Source organism: Rana temporaria, chromosome 3 (assembly GCF_905171775.1).
Source record: "Rana temporaria chromosome 3, aRanTem1.1, whole genome shotgun sequence".
Lineage (NCBI taxonomy): Eukaryota > Metazoa > Chordata > Amphibia > Anura > Ranidae > Rana > Rana temporaria.
The window spans coordinates 46,459,146-46,479,849 of NC_053491.1; the positions used below are offsets into that span (position 1 = coordinate 46,459,146).

The 20,704-nt window shown below is 46.8% G+C and overlaps 1 protein-coding gene across 3 annotated transcripts in view; it reads left to right on the forward strand.

Moving 5' to 3' along the window:
- LOC120931248 (ras and EF-hand domain-containing protein-like) overlaps window positions 1–19,689 on the forward strand; it is a 118,471-nt gene extending 98,782 nt beyond the window's left edge. For all 3 annotated transcript variants that reach the window (XM_040342497.1, XM_040342495.1, XM_040342494.1), the window contains 6 exons: window positions 1,375–1,522; window positions 8,389–8,470; window positions 9,866–9,980; window positions 15,341–15,454; window positions 15,546–15,622; window positions 18,917–19,689. In XM_040342497.1, the coding sequence (XP_040198431.1) occupies window positions 1,375–1,522; window positions 8,389–8,470; window positions 9,866–9,980; window positions 15,341–15,454; window positions 15,546–15,622; window positions 18,917–19,013 (633 nt within the window). In that variant the 3' untranslated portion in view covers window positions 19,014–19,689. The remainder of the gene's footprint in view (window positions 1–1,374; window positions 1,523–8,388; window positions 8,471–9,865; window positions 9,981–15,340; window positions 15,455–15,545; window positions 15,623–18,916) is intronic.
- The last annotated feature ends 1,015 nt before the right edge of the window (window positions 19,690–20,704 follow it).

The window sequence follows — 20,704 nt, forward strand, 5'->3', positions numbered from 1 at the left end:
GGCAAACAAACCACCTCCGTTGGGTGGCACCCACGGGGTCAGGCGGCAAAACGGAGATCGGTCTTGTGCTCCAATGACAGCAGCCAGCTTCCCTTCTGGATCTCCCCGTTCATCCAACCCACCTCTGGTACAGGCCTATGCGATCGCCTCTCCTCTAGGCCAATCGCGCTCCTCCCACTTTCTGATTGGCTGGGAGGAGAAGCAGTAAGGCAATAGTGAATTTTAATTTGCTATTGTCACACAACTGGGTGGGCTCAGGGCGCAGTGCTCTGTGCCGCAAGCCCACCCTTTTTTAAGCCAATTAGAGCTTCAGGCTCTATTTACATGCTTAAAAAAAAACATTGGACTACATTTGTCCAGCGCCCTGCATGCAGATTAGGGGTCGGGAGCATGGATTAGGGGGCAGCGTCCCTGTGCCTCATATGGAAAGGCCACCACTGATTAAAATGCATGAAGGCTCTGGGTGTGTGTGGAGGGGTGGGGGGTTCTGGAAGGAGTTCCGGGACTCTGCAGCAGATTTAGTGGCCCTTTGGGACATGAGGTTTCTGGAGAGGGCTGAGAAAAACAACGAGAGACAGGGTCTCTGGAGGGGACTCCTGGAGGCAGAAGACTTTGCAGGGGCACTGTGGGATATTTAGAGGCAGTGAGGGACACTGGAGGCTGTGCAGGGGGCTGGGTGGCATTGTGGGAGGTTTGGCATTGAGGGCTGAGGGGGCACTGTGGGAGATTGGGAGGCAGTGTAGGACACTGTTGGAGATTAAGTGCACTATGGGAGGCTGGTGGCCGTGAAGGTGGTGGGGTGGCACTGTGGCAGGCAGTGTAGGACACTGTTGGAGATTAAGTGCACTATGGGAGGCTGGAGGCCGTGAAGGTGGTGGGGTGGCACTGTGGGAGGCAGTGTAGGACACTGTTGGAGATTAAGTGCACTATGGGAGGCTGGAGGCCGTGAAGGTGGTGGGGTGGCACTGTGGGAGACAGTGAAGGACACTGTTGGAGATTAAGTGCACTATGGGAGGCTGTGAAGGTGGTGGGGTGGCACTGTGGGAGACTGTTGGAGATTAGGAGCACTATGGGGGCTGGAGGCTGTGCAGAGGGCTGGGTGGCACTGTGGGAGGTTTGGCACTGTTGGTGGCTGACGGGCACTGTGGTCCACTATGGAAGTTTGAGGACACTATGGGAGCTAGGAGGCACTGTGGGAGGTTAGGGGATCTTCAGCTGGCTGAAAGTCCGGTAGTAGGGAGCCTATGACATGGCAGCAGGCCGTTACAGCCTGGTGGAGGAGAACCACTGGCCTAGATGGCTTTTATATCAGTAACAATTATATTGCTGATTTGTAGATGGTTCTAACCTATTTTGTGCCTTTGTTCCATACAGAAAGAAGGTCTGACATTAGAAGATGGTTCTCAATCCCCAAGTCCCATTTATCGTCTCGTTCTGGCTGGGGACGCAGGTTCTGGCAAATCCAGTTTCCTTTTAAGACTGTGTCTAAATGAGTTCAGAGGAGACATTCCCACCACGTTAGGTCAGTATATGTTTTATACGTTTTAGAAAGCATTGCCGTTTTTAAATGTTTATTGTTAAATAAGTACAAGTAGGAAACCAGCCAGGAATAATCTTTCATTGGGATGACACCACCACCCTGCTGATGGGTTAGCCTGATGTATTGTATGAGAAGCCATATACATCACCGCTGTGCACCTAATTTTGTTATCATGGCCTAGATTTATTTTATTGGTGCAGACTGAGAAATTGGCCTGCCCATTGTAAAACGGCTCAAATTTGTGAATTATTAATGAAAACCGTGTAGATCACTCGTTTACAGTGCAGTGCTGCACAACTCTGCTTAGCTTTTCTTGTCAACTTCACTTGTGTCCAGTAAGGTAAGTGTGCTACTCTAGAGGTTAATTAGGTAGGTATTAGACTTAAAACGGTGTTAAACCCAAAACCAAAAATGTAATATATTACAGCTTACCAATCATTGGATGTGGTGGCTGCGTTTGTTTTTTAGGTTTATTCCCCAGGTGATATGGTCAGTTACACACCTCCTGTATTGGAGTGCCCCCCACTCTGGATGAGGATGCACAGGGACACGGCAAACAGCAGCATGGTCAGTCTGGGGTGAGGGGAGTGTTAGATATTCTAGCAGATTTAAATACACTAGCAAATCAGACAGCAGAGCCATTGGCTCCTACTGCTGTAAATTAAAGTCAGTAAACCAATGAGGAGAGAGAAGGGGCAGGGCTGAACCGCGGCCCTGTGTCTGAATGGACATACAGAGCAGTGTCTCCGCTCAGATGCAAGCTTGCTGCGGGGGCACACGGCAGGAATGAGGGACCTGAGAAGAGGAGGATCTGGACTTCTTTTTATTTATTTTTTTAAGATATTTTTATTAGGTTTAACACAAACCAACAAACAGAAAAACATACAAAAAAAAACATCAGACAACCTGGTCATAAACGTTAGGCAATACACTCAATCATAGAAAAATAAACTGACATCAGTGCAAAATATAAAGTAGGCACAGTGGTAAAAGGATCAGGTATAATACCTGGATATAGCAAAAGCGGAGGTCCAGACATTAGAGATCCATGAGGCACGGGATCTGGGCTTCTCTATGCAACACCACTGCACAAAGCAGGTACCGTATTTATCGGGGTATTGCGTGCTCCGGCGTATAGCGCGCACCCGTAAAGTGGACCCGACATTCCTGTAAAAAAAACATTTTAGTACTTAGTTTTGGTGTCTTGCGCGGCGGCCTCGTCGGGTCTGGCGTCCATCTGCGGCTTCGGGGTGTCCTCTTCGTCGGGTCCGGCGTCCTTCTGCGGCGTCCTCCCCGCTCGATCCCCGCTTTCCCGCGCCGAGTTTGAATACTGCGCCGGCATATACCGAGCGCAGTACACTCGTGTATAGTCGGGCCAGGCTCGGCTACTCTCGCGCTCACGTCCTGTACGTCCAGGACGTGAGCGCGAGAGGAGCCGAGCCTGCCCGACTATACACGAGTGTACTGCGCTCGGTATATGCCGGCGCAGTATTCAAACTCGCCGCGGGAAAGCGGGTATCGGCGTATACCGCGCACCCACGATTTTGCCCTGATTTTTAGGGCAAAAAAGTGCGCGGTATACGCCGATAAATAAGGTAAGTATAATATGTTTGTTATTTTTAAATGGGAAAAACAATTGACTTAAGCATCACTTTAGATGGTTTGTCTTATTTCTATAAAATGATACATCTGGAAGTGAGCTTATTCCTTTGAAAAACAACAGACTCACTGGCTGGATCACCAGGCGAAAACAGAAGAAACAAGGCCTAAAAAGAAAATGAATGCGCAGCTATTACATCGAAGAATTGGTACGCCGCACACACATATACGTCGGCAGAATGGCACAGGCAGACAAACGGGAGTACAGGCCAAGTCTTGTAATACAAGAATTTCTTGCTATGGACAAGGTTTGCCCTGGGGGCCCCATGTACTGGCATGCCGAGGGACGATGGACCAATGGAATGCACTTTAATTACACAAGGCTTGTTGATCTGCATGTCCCGGGGATTTGTGCTCATCCCAATGACCAGTTCTACCTGGACACTTCCGCCCAAAGGGATTCAACATTCCTACCTGTAATCATGAACTCACGTTGTGCTACCTACATTAATGTGAACCCTGGCCTCATTCAGAAAGAGTAATTTGCTGCCTAAAACTAGCCATGGATGGTCTGAATCTCGTTCAGTTTATTAGGGTCCAGCAGCGATTCGAACCATCTATGGACATGCTGATTGTACCCAAGTCAATCCATCGATCAACTTGGGTACAACCAGCAGGACAGATTTTTACATGCAATTGCCAGCTGGTATAGCCTCTAACAATAATCAGTGGGTTCTCCCGGCAGGGACGGTTGCCTCCCCCCCGACTATGACTTTCAGTGGCGGCTGGTGCTCAAAATTTTTGGGAGGGCGCAAAGGAAAAAATAAATTGCAGTCTCACTGTGCCCAAACGCAGCCACTGTTCCATGCCATCAAACGCAGCCACTGTGCCATCAATTTGCACCACTGTGCCATGCCATCAAACGCAGCCACTGTGCCATCAATTTGCACCACTGTGCCATGCCATCAAATGCAGCCACTGTGCCATCAATTCGCACCACTGTGCCATGCCATTAAACGCAGTCACTGTGCCATGCCATCAAATGCAGTCACTGTGCCATCAATTCGCACCACTGTGCCATGCCATTAAACGCAGCCACTGTGCCATCCATTGTCACCACTGTGCCATGCCATTAAACGCAGCCACTGTGCCATCCATTGTCACCACTGTGCCATGCCATTAAACGCAGCCACTGTGCCATCCATTGTCACCACTGTGCCATGCCATTAACCGCAGCCACTGTGCCATCCATTGTCACCACTGTGCCATGCCATTAAACGCAGCCACTGTGCCATCCATTGTCACCACTGTGCCAAGCCATTTAACGCAGCCACTGTGCCATCCATTGTCACCACTGTGCCATGCCATTAAACGCAGCCACTGTGCCATCAATTGTCACCACTGTGCCCTTTAATGGTCGCCGCTGTGCCAATGGTCGCCGTTGTGCCAATTGTCCCCACTGTGCCCTGTAAATTGCTTTCCCCCCCCCCCCCCCCCCCCCCGCCTGGCACTTACCTTTACTGGAGTCAGGCATCCACGTCCCACGATGTCTTCTCCCGCCCTCGATGACTGACAGGCGTCTCAGCCAATCAGGTTACCGGTAGCCAGAACCGGCCAACCTGATTGGCTGAGACGCCTGTCATCTTATCCAAGGGGCGTACAGTCTGTGCGCTCCGAGAATAAGCTTCCTCCTCCATTCATAGAAGCTGTAGATTACATCAGTGGAAAAGCACAGGACAGGCGAATAAGGGAAAAGTACACGTGTAGTGATAGCTGCAATCTTTTGCGTCCTGTGCCACGTGGCTTCCCTTCTGCACACTGACCACCAGGGATTGCTTGCTCAGCACTGCCTCCATTCACAGAACGCCTAATATTTTTTTACGCAGGGTTCCCTGGGCGAGGTGGTGATTGGGAGAGTAGAAAGAACCGGCAACACTGAAATCCTGTGATTGGGACATTACAGCCCCACCTCTATACCTCCTTCAATCAGAGAATGCCTTGTATTTATTGGGAAAAAAAATGATAAATTCCAGGCATTCTGTGACAGTAGGTAGTGCTGAGTGAGCGACCCTCTGTAGCTACTATGCAAAAGGCACAGGATTGGGAAAATCGCAGATATCATTGAATTGGGTGCCAAGCTGATTGGCTACCATGTGCAGCTGCACCAGATTTTGCACTTTCTAGTTTTAGTAAATCAACCCCAGCGTGCATTTTGCAAAGTGCAGTTGCTCCACCCACATAGAAGAGAAATATATTTCCAATATATTTAGAAAATATTGTAAATATATGTCACATACATCATCTTTTTTCTAAATATATTGGAAATGTATTTCCCTTTCCTTAGTCAACGAGCAGAAGTTCTGCTGACTTCTATCATCCAATCATGTGCAAGCAAAAATGCATTTTTTTCCCTTGCACATGATTGGGTATTCTTTGTAAAGTGAAGTGTTAAAGGGGTTGTAAAGGTACACTTTTTTCCCTAAATAGCTTCCTTTACCTTAGTGCAGTCCTCCTTCACTTACCTCATCCTTCCATTTTGCTTTTAAATGTCCTTATTTCTTCTGAGAAATGCTCCCTTCCTGTTCTTCTGTCTGTAACTCCACACAGTAATGCAAGGCTTTCTCCCTGGTGTGGAGAGTCGTGCTCGCCCCCTCCCTTGGACTACAGGAGAGTCAGGACGCCCACTTACACACAGCTCCTTTGACTATCTGCAACATAGAGAGCGTCCTGACTCTCATGTAGTCCAAGGGAGGGGGCGAGCACGACACTCCACACCAGGGAGAAAGCCTTGCATTACTGTGTGGAGTTACAGACAGAAGAACAGGAAGTGAGGATTTCTCAGAAGAAATAAGGACATTTAAAAGCAAACTGGAAGGATGAGGTAAGTGAAGGAGGACTGCACTAAGGTAAAGGAAGCTATTTAGGAAAAAATAATTGTACCTTTACAACCCCTTTAAGTAATTTATTAAAGAGGAAGTAAACCCTGGTGGGTTTTACTTCCTCTTTCCATGCAAAGGTAAAGCATAATGGCCTACTATGCATCGCATATCCAATCAAGAGCCGAGAACCTAAGGCAAAGGAAGAGCGCATTCGCGACGCGGGACTGGTAATCGTCAGATGTTTTTTCATACATAGGATGCATTAAGGTAAAAAAAACATGAACCTTTACAACCAGGGCCGATCCTAGGGTCACAGGCGCCTGGGTGCAGAAATATTTCTGGCACCCCCACATGGGCGTGGTCATTTTACTAACTCCTCCCCTTTACAAATGTTTATATGGCAATGACTCAACCACAGAAATGCTCCCCCACGAAATCTTCATTACCCTGGGATCTCTACATGATCTCTTAACAATAAACAAAATACAGGAAGAGAAGCAGAGTACTTTATTGGGACCTGGAGGGGGGCCTCTCTGATGGACATAGAGAGGGCTTTTGTTAGAGAGTCTGTTAGAAAGAGCCCCCAGACATACTACAGACATGATACAGGAGATGGTCAGAGACTGCAGATGTAGTACAGGAGATGGTCAGAGACTGCAGACATAGTACAGGAGATGGGCAGGGGCTGTGTTTCCTATGCAATCATGCCATAAAACATCTAGAGCGGGGCAGCCCAGGGCACGTGTAAAGGGATGCCATCCCCCAACATACTGAACACTGTAACTCACCTCGGTTCTCTCTCTGTACAGCCCAAGATAGAGATGGGAGGGGGAGGCATTCCAACTGGAGTTGGTGCGGGATCAAAGACTCCTATTCCTGCACATCAGCAATCAGCAGCCACTGAAAACTGGAACCCTCGTATCAGGAAAAGGAGAGGCCCCTCTGGACGGACACACATACCTATGCTCAGAACATCAGTTATGGACGGACACAAACAAGGAGGGAATGAGGAAGGGGAGAACTCTGGCACTTTAGCGCCCCCACCTCTGCAGGCGCCTGGGTGCAAAGCACCATGTGCACCCTGCCTAGGATCGGTCCTGTTTACAACCCCTTTAAGCTCTGGAGCAACTGAACTTGAAAAGTGCGCATTCTATTTTCCTTTAATAATTTAACCACTTCCCGACCTCCTCATGTACATTTACGTCAGCAGAATGGCACGGACAGGCACATCCACGTACCTGTACGTCCTCTGCTAGACGTGGGTGGGGGGTCCGATCGGGACCCCCCCCCCCCGGTACATGCGGAGGTCGGGTCCGCTCGGGGAGCGATCCGGGACGACGGCGCGGCTATTTGTTTATAGCCGCTCCGTCGCAATCGCTCCCCGGAGCTGAAGAACGGGGAGAGCCGTGTGTAAACACGGCTTCCCCGTGCTTCACTGTGGCGGCGCATCGATCGGGTGATTCCCTTTATAGGGAAGACCCGATCGATGATGTCATTCCTACAGCCACACCCCCCTACACTAGTAAACACACACTAGGTGATTCCTAAATGTTACAGCGCCCCCTGTGTTTAACTCCCAAACTGCAACTGTCATTTTCACAATAAAGAATGCAATTTAAATGCATTTTTTGCTGTGAAAATGACAATGGTCCCAAAAATGTGTCAAAATTGTCCGAAGTGTCCGCCATAATGTCGCAGTCACGAAAAAAATCGCTGATCGCCGCCATTAGTAGTAAAAAAATAAAAAAAATAAATGCAAAAAAACTATCCCCTATTTTGTAAACGCCAAAAATTTTGCGCAAACCAACCGATAAACGATTATTTCGATTTTTTTTTTACCAAAAATAGGTAGAAGAATACGTATCGGCCTAAACTGAGGAAAAAAAAATTATATATGTTTTTGGGGGATATTTATTACAGCAAAAAGTAAAAAATATTGCATTTTTTTCAAAATTGGCGCTCTATTTTTGTTTATAGCGCAAAAAATAAAAACCGCAGAGGTGATCAAATACCACCAAAAGAAAGCTCTATTTGTGGGGAAAAAAGGACGCCAATTTTGTTTGGGAGCCACGTCGCACGACCGCGCAATTGTCTGTTAAAGCGACGCAGTCCCAAAATGTAAAAACCCCTTGGGTCTTTAGGCAGCAATATGGTCCAGGGCTTAAGTGGTTAATAAATCGACCCCAATGTGTGACGGGTTTAGCTGAGACCGACTTTGTATTTGCATTCATATTAATCTCAATTCCATATCACATTACTAGCAGTGCCTGCTAAGCCTCTTCTATCTTCAGATCTCCTGCATTTAATGGTGTTATAACTGCAAGGTTGCTATAAACATGTCGGGTAAGAAATTTTCTCTTTTACTTTTAGGAGTCGACTTTCAAATGAAGAAACTTCTAGTGGATGGGCAGTATACAATGCTGCAGATCTGGGACACAGCTGGCCAGGAAAGGTATGGGCAAACCTTGAATATATAATCCTATCTGTGCTGATAAGACTATTCATGTTCAAAAATAGCACTCTGTATATATATCAGTAAACACAAATTTAAAGGGCTAGTCTATCCAAAACTGACATCAAACACTGGACTATAACTTTTAACACCACGGTAGCTTAGTGGTTGGCACTTCTGTCTAGCAATACTGGGGTCTTTGGTTCAAATCCCCATAAAGACACTACCTGCATGGAGTTTGCATGCTCTCCTTGAGCTTTTACCTATGACCCCCCCCCCCCCCCCCCCCTGCATTCTTCCCATAAAGGTATGTGCAGTAATCTCTCAGTGTCAGATTGATTGTGTTTACTGTGCTACAGGTGTACCTGCAGGACTAGGCTTCCTGCTTGGCAACTGTGTCAGGCCCTGTGAGAATGGCTGCACACGTCTGACACTCTTATCTTCAGCTAGTGATAGTTAAACCAAAGATATATAATAATATCCTGCAGCTGATACACTGGGGTTGGTTTACTAAAACTGGAGAGTGCAAAATCTGGTGCAGCTCTGCATAGAAACCAAATCAGCTTCCAGGTTTTATTGTCAACGCTTAAAGCGGAGTTTCACCCCTAAAAAACATGTATATACCATTACATCCAGCATACTTCCGACATCTACAGTATGCTGTTTTTTTTTCCGTACATACTGTTTTATTGTTATTTTCCCCCCGGGTTCCGGGTTCTGGCTCCCGTGGGAGTGGGCGTTCCTATTCAGAGGTTAGATGATTGACGTCTGGTGAAAAACTTCCCCTGGCGCATAAGGCGCGTCACCAGTTTTCTGTAAGTAGCCGAACTGCGAGTCGTCTCTATGGCGCCTGCGCAGTCAGCTCTACACGGCGGGCACAGGCGCCGTATAGAGCCGACTTGCGGGTCGGCTACTTACGGAAAACTGGTGACACGCCTTATGCGCCAGGGAAAGTTTTTCACCAGACGTCAATCATCTAACCTCTGAATAGGAACGCCCTCTCCCACGGGAGCCAGAACCCGGAAGCCGGGGGGAAAATAACAATAAAACAGTATGTACGGGGGAAAAAAACAGCATACTGTAGATGTCGGAAGTATGTTGGATGTAATGGTATATACATGTTTTTTTTTTTTTTTTGTAACTGTACTGTCTTCCCTGATGTAAAGCGCTGCGCAAACTGTTGGGATTTATATAGATAGATCCTGTATAATAATAATGATAATTCTATCCCTTCTTTAGTGAGTGCACAGAGATGAACTTTCTACCACAGAACCTTTTTCATATCATACATTTTGTTTCTTTTTTTTTTTTAATTCTTTATTTTATATACTTTTTCTTCCACTTCTCTACATTTTGTTTCTTGATGAAGCCCGACGTATATATTTGTACTTTTAGGTTCCGCAGTATAGCGAAGTCTTACTTCCGGAAAGCACACGGGGTGCTGCTGATGTATGACGTCACATCAGAAATGAGTTTCCTCAATGTGCGTCAGTGGATCGATGAGATCAAGGTAGGTTGGGATGGATGGAGGAGGCCTCTTTTTTGCCGATATCTAATACTGATTGATATAATTTAGAAATATGAATTTGTAATCCATATGAAAGATTTTTCCTCAGCTATTGGATAAATACTGCTGTTCAGTGGGATGGAATTCTGCTTGGATGGTTTGCTATGCAGTGCTAGGTCCTTGAAATTTATTTCTGCCTCAGGCATAGATTAAGGGTACCTACACACAGCCTAATTATAAGGTAGCTTAGAATTTGTCTTAGACTTCAAACCTAACTCCAGGATATAGAAAAAATCTTCTCTTTCAGTACCCCACTAAAAATCACCCCATGCTTGTTATGTTTAGGAGAATAAGGCGTACGTTTACTTAACCACTTCATTACTGGGCACTTAAACCCCCTTCGTGCCCAGACCAATTTTCAGCTTTCAGCGCTGACGCATTTTGAATGACAATTGCGCGGTCATACAACACTGTACCCAAATTATATTTTTATCATTTTTTTCCCCACAAATAGAGCTTTCTTTTGGTGGTATTTGATCATCTCTGCGATTTTTATTTTTTGCGCTATAAACAAAAAAAGACAGAAAATTTGGAAAAAAAAAAACCACAATATTTTTTACTTTTTGTTATAATAATATCCCAATTTTTTTTTTTTTTTTATTTTATTTTCCTCGGTTTAGGCCGATACGTATTCTTCTACATATTTTTGTTAAAAAAAAATCTCAATAAGCGTAGTTGATCGGTTAGCGCAAAAGTTATAGCACCTACAAAATAGGGGATAGATTTATGATTGATTTTTTATTTTGTCAGGACTGCGATATTGCGGCGGACACATCGGACACTTTTGACACAATTTTGGGACCATTCACATTTATACAGCGATCAGTGCTATAAAAATGCACTAATTACTGTATAAATGTGACTGGCAGGGAAGGGGTTAACCACTAGGGGGTGAGGAAGGGGTTAAATGTATTACCTGGGTGTGTTCTAACTGTGTGGGGGGAGGGGACTGACTGGGGGAGGTGACCGATGCTGTGTCCCTATGTACAAGAGACACAGATCGGTCTCCTCTCTCCCTGGCAGCACGTGGAGCTCTGTGTTTACACACAGAGCTCCACGTCCCTGCTGTCACCGACGATCGCGTGCACCTGGCGGACATCGCGGCCGCCAGGTACACGCATCGGCCTCCCAGCAATGCGCCGGCACAGTGGCGCGCGCGGGTAATGCACAGAAAAAGACGTCCAAAGACGTCCACTCGGCACTTGAGAGCCGCGCTGTAGACGTCTTTTGTCTATAACGCGGATCTCAAGTGGTTAAAGAGCAGCTCCAGTCTGGGGGGGAATAAGTCGGCAGCTTCAAATACCCCTTGTAGCTGCTGACTTTTAATCTGAGGACACTTACTTTCCTGCGTTTTTGCCACCCTGAGCCAATTGGCTTCGGGTGCAGTCGCCGGCAGTGAAGCCTTCAGGACAATCCATACACCTTTTTCCACTCACAGGTGTCGAAGCTCGATGTGTCCCAACACACTTCAATGCAACAGTAGTAAGAAGAGCCGGAAAAACTGTAATCCTTGAAGTGTCGTTTATTGGTACATCAGAGTGACAATAAAACAATAATACTGATGCGTTTCGGCAATAGCCTTAGTCGTAGCCAGCTTCTGTCGGACGAGCATGCTGAAAAACCAGCAGCCGACTATCTCCCAATCAGCCAATGGGGGCGGGCGGGGGCATCCCCCTGTCAGAACACAACAGCTCAGTGGGGGAGATTGATGTACTAACATTGGATCATTAGTACAGCAGCTCAGAGCTTTCAGTTTTTTATCGTTCAACCCGTTAGGTTGAAAGAAAAATAACTAGTGGTGTGTATCGGGCATTACACTTCTGTTTTTGTCACCTTTGTTGGGTCCTCCACGATCAGCGCTGAAACTTGGTTGCAGAGGAGAGGCGGGGGCAGAGTAGAGTTGTGATAGGCGCCTGTAGCTGTGTTTTAGGAGCAGTGGCATGGCCTACCAGGTGCAGTGTGATTTAATGGATGCACACAGCCCTGTCCAGGAGCAGGCACCCCGTTGTCTCCTTTGCAGCCAGCAAAGCAAAGGAGACATTTGCAAATAGGAAAGCGAGGGCAGCAGTTCAGTAATGATCAGGAAACTTGAATATTTAAAGTGGAAGTCCATGCTAAACCTAAAATCCCTGCATCTATCGACATCTACGATCTAACACTAACCTCTCTAGAACTGTAATATATGTAATATATATACACCTTTTCTGAAGCTGATCCCACGCTGAGCTGTCAGCCGTGGCTTTGCTGTGGAGACGGGTGCAGAGGACACATCCGACAACAGAAGCCCCATAGTAAGTCTATGGGGGACGTCACTTCCCATTCATTTCACAGCCGCTGTCGGCCGTGTCCTCTGCAGAGCTTCCGCCGATGGAGATAGTCGGACCGCCATCAAAAAAGGTACATATACTGATTGTTTCTTTACAGGGCTAGATAGGGTAGTGTTAGATTGTGGGTGTCTGTAGATGCAGGGATTTTAGTTTTCGCATTGACTTCTACTTTAAGGAAGCAAACTTTACATTAGTTTGGACTTCGTGGACTAAAAAAATAAATGGGTTTAGAGTCACTTTACTGTGTATGGCCAGCTTTCTGTCTGGTGCAGTGCATTTTACATGTGTTTTAGGTGCGCTACCATTCACCTCTATAAAACATAAATTTTCTTAAAAGCGCACAAAGGCTGAATCCATTTTTTTTTTTAACCCCCTGCACCCAAAACACACATAGGATACACAAGTGTGAGCAGCACCTTAACCACTTAAGCCCCGGACCAAAATGCAGCTAAAGGACCCGGCCAGGTTTTGCGATTCGGCAGTGCGTCGCTTTAGCAGACAATTGCGCGGTCGTGCGACGTGGCTCCCAAACAAAATTGACGTCCTTTTTTCCCCACAAATAGAGCTTTCTTTTGGTGGTATTTGATCACCTCTGCAGTTTTTTATTTTTTGCACTATAAACAAAAATAGAGCGACAGTTTTGAAAAAAATGCAATATTTTTTACTTTTTTCTATAATAAATATCCCCCAAAAATATATAAAAAAAACATATTTTTTCCTCGGTTTAGGCCGATACGTATTCTTCTACATATTTTTGGTAAAAAATATCGCAATAAGCGTTTATCGGTTGGTTTGCGCAAAATTTATAGCGTTTACAAAATAGGGGATAGTTTTATTGCATTTTTATTAATTATTATTTTTTTACTACTAATGGCGGCGATCAGCGATTTTTTTCGTGACTGCGACATTATGGCGGACTCTTCGGACAATTTTGACACATTTTTGTAACCATTGTCATTTTCATGCATTTAAATTGCATTCTTTATTGTGAAAATGACAGTTGCAGTTTGGGAGTTAACCACAGGGGGGCGCTGTAGGAGTTAGGGTTCACCTAGTGTGTGTTTACAACTGTAGGGGGGTGTGGCTGTAGGACTGACGTCATCGATTGTGTCTCCCTATAAAAGGGATCACACGATCGATGCAGCAGCCACAGTGAAGCACGGGGAAGCCATGTTTACATACGGCTCTCCCCATTCTTCAGCTCTGGGGAGCGATCGCGAGGTGGCGGCTAGAAACGAATAGCTGCCCCTTCATCCCGGATCGCTCCCAGACGATTTCCGACCACCCGATCGGACCCCCGACCCGCGGAAAGGCAGGGACGTAAATGTACGCCCATCTGCCTGTACGTGCCATTCTGTGGACGTATATGTACATGCAGTGGTCGTTAAGTGGTTAAAGGGGTTGTAAACCTACATGTTTTTTCAACTTAATGCATCCTCTGCATTAAGGTGAAAAAACATCTTGCAGTGTCTGGCCCCTCCAGCCCCCCCCCCCCCCTCATTTTACTTACCTGAGCCCTGAATTTCTGTGGGCTCGTCACCCCGCCATCCTTCTCTCCTTGGATTCCCGGCTTTGGTTGGATAGATTGATAGCAGCGCAGCCATTGGCTTCTGCTGCTGTCAATCAAATCCAATGACGGGGGCGGGGCTGGGTCATACACTCGTCTATGAACGCCGAGTGTATGACACAGGAGCGTGCCCACAAGGTAACCCCCACGGGAGAGAGCTTCCCAGAGGGGGTTATCTAATGCAGGGAGGAGCCACAATAGCCGCCGTGGGATCCCAGAACAGGGGGATCAGGGCCACTCTGTACAAAACGAACTGCACAGTGCAGTATGACATGTTTGTTATTTAAAAAAAAAATGGGAACCTTTTAGTGTCACTTTAAGCCAGCCATCAAGAGTAGAGATTTGAACCATGTATGGGCATACTGAATTTACCCAACCATCCTGCTGGATTTTACATGCGATTTACTCTTAGCAGCTGTTACAAATGCTAGCGATAATCACTGTGTTCTCCTGTCGGTGAACAGAGCCCCCCCCCTGCTGGATGAACAGAAAGGCTCCATGGGATTCCCCCATCAGCACTGACCGTGGCTCCGCCTATGGCTAGCCTTAAGCCCCATACACACGAGCGAAATGTCAGGAGACGGTAAAAAAAAACAGGTCGACATTCGGCTTGGTGTGTATGTCAGTATGACCGACTTCTGTCGGATGTGCAAGCTGGTAAACCAGCAGCCGACCAACTCCCGATCAGCGTTCTCAGCCAATAGCAAAGAGCGCTGATCGGAATTCTCTGGAGGGGGGAGTGTCCCCCTGTCAGAACACAACAGCTCAGCGGGGGAGATCGCTGAACTAACCTTGCATGGTTAGTACAGGGACTCCGAACAGGGCCGATTCTTTTTTTTTTTTTTTTCGTTCACCCAGGGCCGATCCGCCCTATAGGCTCACTATGCAAGCCGCTTAGGGCCCTGCAAAGCTGCGGAGGGCCCCCCAAATTACTAGAGGCCCCGCCTGGTGAGAAGTCATTTTCGGGCCCTCATCCCGCTTCTCAACTCCCTGACTGCATGGGAGAAGAGGTAACAAGCCAGCACCCCCCGCTTCTCACTTTAATGTAAGATGTCATTTCCGACAGCAGAACACCCCCTCCCCCCGCTTCTCAACTTTAATGTGACATGTCATTTTGCTTAGGGCCCCAGGGAGGTCAGGATCGGCACTGCGTGCAACCCAGCTGTTAGTGTGTACCCAGCTTTATTTATCAAGAGATTTCCATGGATATGAAACCAGATTGTAAGCTCCAACCAGCAGGGCCCTCTGATTCCTCTTGTATTGAATTGTATTGTAACTGTACTGTCTGTATAATCCTGTATAATAATAACTCTTCCAAGACGGGACAAGTCAGGATTAATGTCATTTACACTCCGTACAAAGAACCTGATTACACTTTTTTGATCACAAAATGTACTTTTCTTTTTAAGAATTCCTGTGACAAGTCGATCCCTATGATGCTGATTGGCAATAAGACTGACCTGAGGATAGAAGGTAATGAATCGAGGGTAATCCACACCTCCATGGGGGAGAAGCTAGCGATGGTAAGTGGACAATACACGGTTTGTCTGATCATTGGGTGACGTGTGGGCACTCCTGTCTGCATGGCTGTAAATGTGCTGCTTTCGTTTCTAGGCCTATGGCTCCCTCTTCTGTGAGACGAGTGCAAGGGATGGAACCAATGTAGTGGAAGCCGTTCTCCATCTGGCCAGGTAAACCGACCACACTGGATTATTATGTAATGACTGGTTAGACATTCTTGCTCTATCTATAAAGTAATGATTGGCCAGTAGCCCTCACAAAGTGGAGCCTCAGCAGTCTCCAGCCGAAATAAAACATTCAGGCCCGGATTCACGTAGGAGAGCGCATCTTTGTGCGGGTGTAACGTATCCTATTTACGTTACGCCTCCGCAACTTTGAGAGGCAAGTGCAGTATTCTCTAAGCAAAGTTGCGGCGGCGTAGCGTAAATAGGCCGGCGTAAGCCCGCCTAATTCAAATGTGGAAGATGTGGGCGTGTATTATGTAAATGTATTGTGACCCCACGTAAATTACGCTTTCTCCGAACGGCGCATGCGCCGTCCGTGAAAGTATCCCAGTGCGCATGCTCCAAATTAACCCGCAACAAGCCAATGCTTTCGACGTGAACGTAAATTACACACAGCCCTATTCGCGAACGACTTACGCAAACGACGGAAAATTCGACACTGGCCCGACGTCCATACTTAACATTGGTACGCCTCATCTACGCCTCATATAGCAGGGGTAACTTTACGCCGGGAAAAGCCTAACGTAAACAGCGTATCTGTAATGCGACGGCCGGGCGTACGTTTGTGAATTGGCGTATCTAGCTGATTTACATATTTCTAGGCGTAAATCGGCGTACACGCCCCTAGCGGCCAGCGTAAATATGCAGTTAAGATACGACGGCGTAGGAGACTTACGCTGGTCGTATCTTATACAAATTCTGGCGTATCTGATTCTTTGAATCAGGCGCCAAGATACGACGGCTCAGACTCAGAGATACGATGGCGTATCTGGAGATACGCCGTTTTATCTCCTACGTGAATCTGGGCCTCACTTTGTATATTGTTGAGTAACAACTAGGGACTCATATCTTGGTTTTCCTACAAGTTCATATTGTGCTTTTCAGTACAAGGGTCATATTTTAAATTTTACAAATATTTGTGGGACGAATTTTTTTTTTTTTTTTTTTTTTATATAAATCTATGAATAATACTACATGAATGCTTTACTTGATCTATTTTTGAAATCAGCATGATATGTATGATTCAGAATAATGGATAACTTCGGAAAAACAAAGCCAAATTTACCCTTATATCAGAGTACCCTGTAAAATCGGGGGCCTTATCAGAGTCCCCCCTTACATCAAGCTCCCCATAAGAGCTCCTCCTTACACCCTAGTCCCCTTTTGGAGTCCTCTACTTACATCAGGGTCCATCAGAGCCCCTCTTTACTTCAAGGTCTCCATCAGAGTTCCCCTTTTATATCAGGTTCTTCATTAGGGTCCATTAGAGCCCCTCTTTACATCAATGGCCCAATCAAAGGCCCCCTTTCTATCCAATTTGCTATCAGCCCATGCTTGCAGTGTGGCTGTAGTCAGTAAAGCAGCAGGGCAGGATGAGGAGCAGGTGTGGACGAAGGCGGTTACACTCCCCTGCTAGGGAAAGTACATCATCTGTTGCTAGGATGCCAGCAGTCTTAGTAACCAAGTGAGTTGAAGAAGTATAGTGCAGTGGGGAAAAGCTGTCCCTGCTGGGACAAGCGTATCATAGGTTGCTAGGACACTGGCTGTCCTAGCATCCAACTGAAGGGCTGATCACAGTACATAAGGGGGAACCTGATCCTAGCTGCAGGTCAGTTGCAATCCTGTAGCAGGCTCTAGACCCAACGAGCATATAACCCTTGCAGTGTGGGGGTCTACAGGGAAAAAAAGCTGACAGATTTTTGTACTACCCAAGCGATGTTTGTACAGCGATCTCCCCCGCTGTGTCATTGTGTTCTGACAGTGGGACCAACCCCCGCCGGGACACACTGATCAGCACTCGCAGCCATTGGCTGCCAGTGCCGATCTGATGCGGGTCGTCAGATACTGGTTTTCCAGCAGTGGCGGTACGTCCATAGTAGGCGCAGGAGCGCCGCCCCTTCTCGCTCCTGCACCACCACTGAAAACAATACATAGATTCATGCATTGCATGAATCTATGTATTGTCGCCCGCGCCGCTGCTGCCCACTATTCAGATGGCCGCCCCCCTGGTGAGCGCCGGCCATCTGAATAACAGCAGCTGGTTGGCTGTGGAAGTGTCTATCAGAGACAATTGATGGCACATTGGCTGCGTTTGGCATGGCACATTGGCGACAATTGATGGGCACAGTGGCGACAATGGTATGGCAGGCACAGTGGCGACAATTGATGGCATGGCACAGTGGCGACAATTGATTGGCACAGTGGCTGCGTTTGATGGCATAGCACAGTGGCGACAATTTTGTGGCACAGTGGCTGCGTTTGATGGGCACAGTGGTGGCAATTGATAGGCACAGTGGCTGCGTTTGATGGGCACGGTGAGGCTGCAATTGATGTTTTTTTTGTTAGTTTTTTTCGTTTGTTTGCGCCTCCCAAAAATTTTGAGCAGCAGCCGCCACTGTTTTCCAGCATGCCTGTTTGACAGAAGCCGAGCGTGAGACAGGGAGCTGTGCGCACGTGCCGGAAGTTAGACCGTTTCTGCCGAACCGACCATTTTTAGAAGATTTTTGGTCCGTGTGTACCCAACATTTATTCCTAAAGTTGAGCTTTAAATGCATATATTAGACTTGCATTTCTTTAAAGCGGGAGTTCACCCGAATTTTTTTTTTTAACATTAGATTGAGGCTCATTTTGTCAAGGGGAATCGGGTAGTTTTTTTTAAATCGAAGCAGTACTTACCGTTTTAGAGAGCGATCTTCTTCGCCGCTTCCAGGTATGGTCTTTGGGACTGGGCGTTCCTATTTGATTGACAGGCTTCCGACGGTCGCATACATCGCGTCACGAGTCGCCGAAAGAAGCCGAACGTCGGTGCGGCTCTATACGGCGCCTGCGCACCGACGTTCGACTACTTTCGGAAAATCATGACGCGATGTATGCGACCGTCGGAAGCCTGTCGGAAGCCTGTCAATCAAATAGGAACGCCCAGTCCCGCAGCCCATACCCGGAAGCGGCGGAGAAGATCGCTCTCTAAAACGGTAAGTACTGCTTAGATTTTAAAAAAACTACCCGATTCCCCTAGACAAAATGAGCCTCAATCTAATCTTAAAAATTAACTTTTCGGGTGAACCTCCACTTTAATTTGCTGACAATTAGTTTTCTTTATAATGCTGAATACAGAAACTGAGAGTCATTAAAAGCGCTATAATGCAGTCAACATAGGTGTATAATAAGATGTGTTTGGTAGTGTAGATTCTGTGGAGTAAACCATGTAGTCACGTATGTGTTTTTTTTCCCCCCATGCAGAGAAGTGAAGAAATCGGTGGATCCTGTGGAAAAAAACACGGAAGCGGTGACTAAACTCAGTATTCCAGACAAGAAATCTAGTTGCTGCAAGATCTGAATATTTCATTCCAAGACATAGAAACATGAAGGAACATATCACTGTGATGGTTTGCACAGCACTATTCCCTAATTTAAGGTTTTTAAGCTTTTAAACATGAACAAAACCACTCTTTGTCAAGAAGGAAAATAAATGAACTCTCAGACGAACAAAGACTTTTTTTATGCATTGCTATACATCTTCATTGGACATCCAGTAGACACTTTCAAGCCGTTATAATCGTACAGTTCAGAGTGCATTGATCATGGGGGTAGCATAAAGGGTTGCAGGGGTCACAATGGCAACCCTGCCCCTAGCTCCAGGGGGCCCCTGCAGCCTCCCTGTCATATTATCATATCCTCCACCAAGTCCAGCTCTGATTTGCCCTAGGGCCCCACAGCCACGCTCCGGTACTGGGCTTCCACTTTGCTTTTCACAGTCCGCACCTCTCTGTTCTCATTGGCTGGGGAAAAGCTGTGAGCCATTTCCTGAATGGAGGGAAGCACGAGGTGAGAACAGCCCAGGATGGGGGATGGTAGCGGGGGGCCAGGTCAACTTTTGCATCGGGGGCCCACAATCTTCAAGCTATGCCCCTGGCATTGATGGTGTGCATAGTGCAGTCACCCACAAAGAGCAATCAGATTTTAGTTTACTAAAGTCAGATAAGCGATAAAAATAAAGGTTGTTTTGAGCAGCAGGGACTGGCTGATTTTTCATGAGTGTGTGGGCATGCCCGCTAGGCAGAAGCCAAATGTTTAATCAGCAACTGTCAAAGGGACCTGAAAAATTTCCATTGATTAATGGCTGCAGCCAATTAGCGGCAGTCGCTGATCAGTGTATTCTGACAATGTCCGGATGGGGGATGATTCCTCCCTCCACCTCTATGTGGATGGCTGAACAATAAATACTTTCACACGGGACAGACTCCGCCGGCTCATCGGGGATCTCTCCACTGATACCTGCTGAGCAGGCGGATGACAGGTCTGTGTCTGCTCTGCATTACAGAGCTTACACGGACACAGCCCCGCTGTTCTCTATGGGTCGGATGGAAACAGACCGCCTGTCTGTTTTCAACCAACTGTCATCCAATGCGCCCCGACGGATGAGGAACGGATTCCCCATCTGTCTGTTTTTGGCAGACAAGATCAGATCTGATGCTGACGGGTGTCAGTGGACACGTGTCCTGAAAAGCCGACAGGCGAACCTGATTGGATCGCCCCCGTGAAACCAGCCTTAAAGTGTATGGCCTGCTTTACTTTACCTTATTTACAATATGGTATCTATAATACAGCCAGAGTCCTTTGGATTTGTGGCATCATTTTGTGCCTTATGATGTGCTAAAATCAACCCTAAATACTGTACAGTGAGCAAAGTGAATATTGATGAACCTAAATACGGTAGGTACTAAAAATACATAAAAAAGTGCTAATGTGATAAAAGCAACAATATGCATATCATAGTCCATTTAACTGAACTGGATAAGAAGTGATGGTAATCTCCTGTGATACTGAATTCCTTCCACACTGCTTCACCCGACCACTTGCATACGGCACTTCCTTAACCAAAACGACAGCTCATATGGAAAAATAAACGACAAAACAAGACCTCATTGCGCAATACGAAGCGCCAAATAGAGAAACAGCGCGACAGCGATACGATCGCACCCACGAATCCTCTGGACAAAACAGACGTGCAGCCTCGCTCAGTGTAAC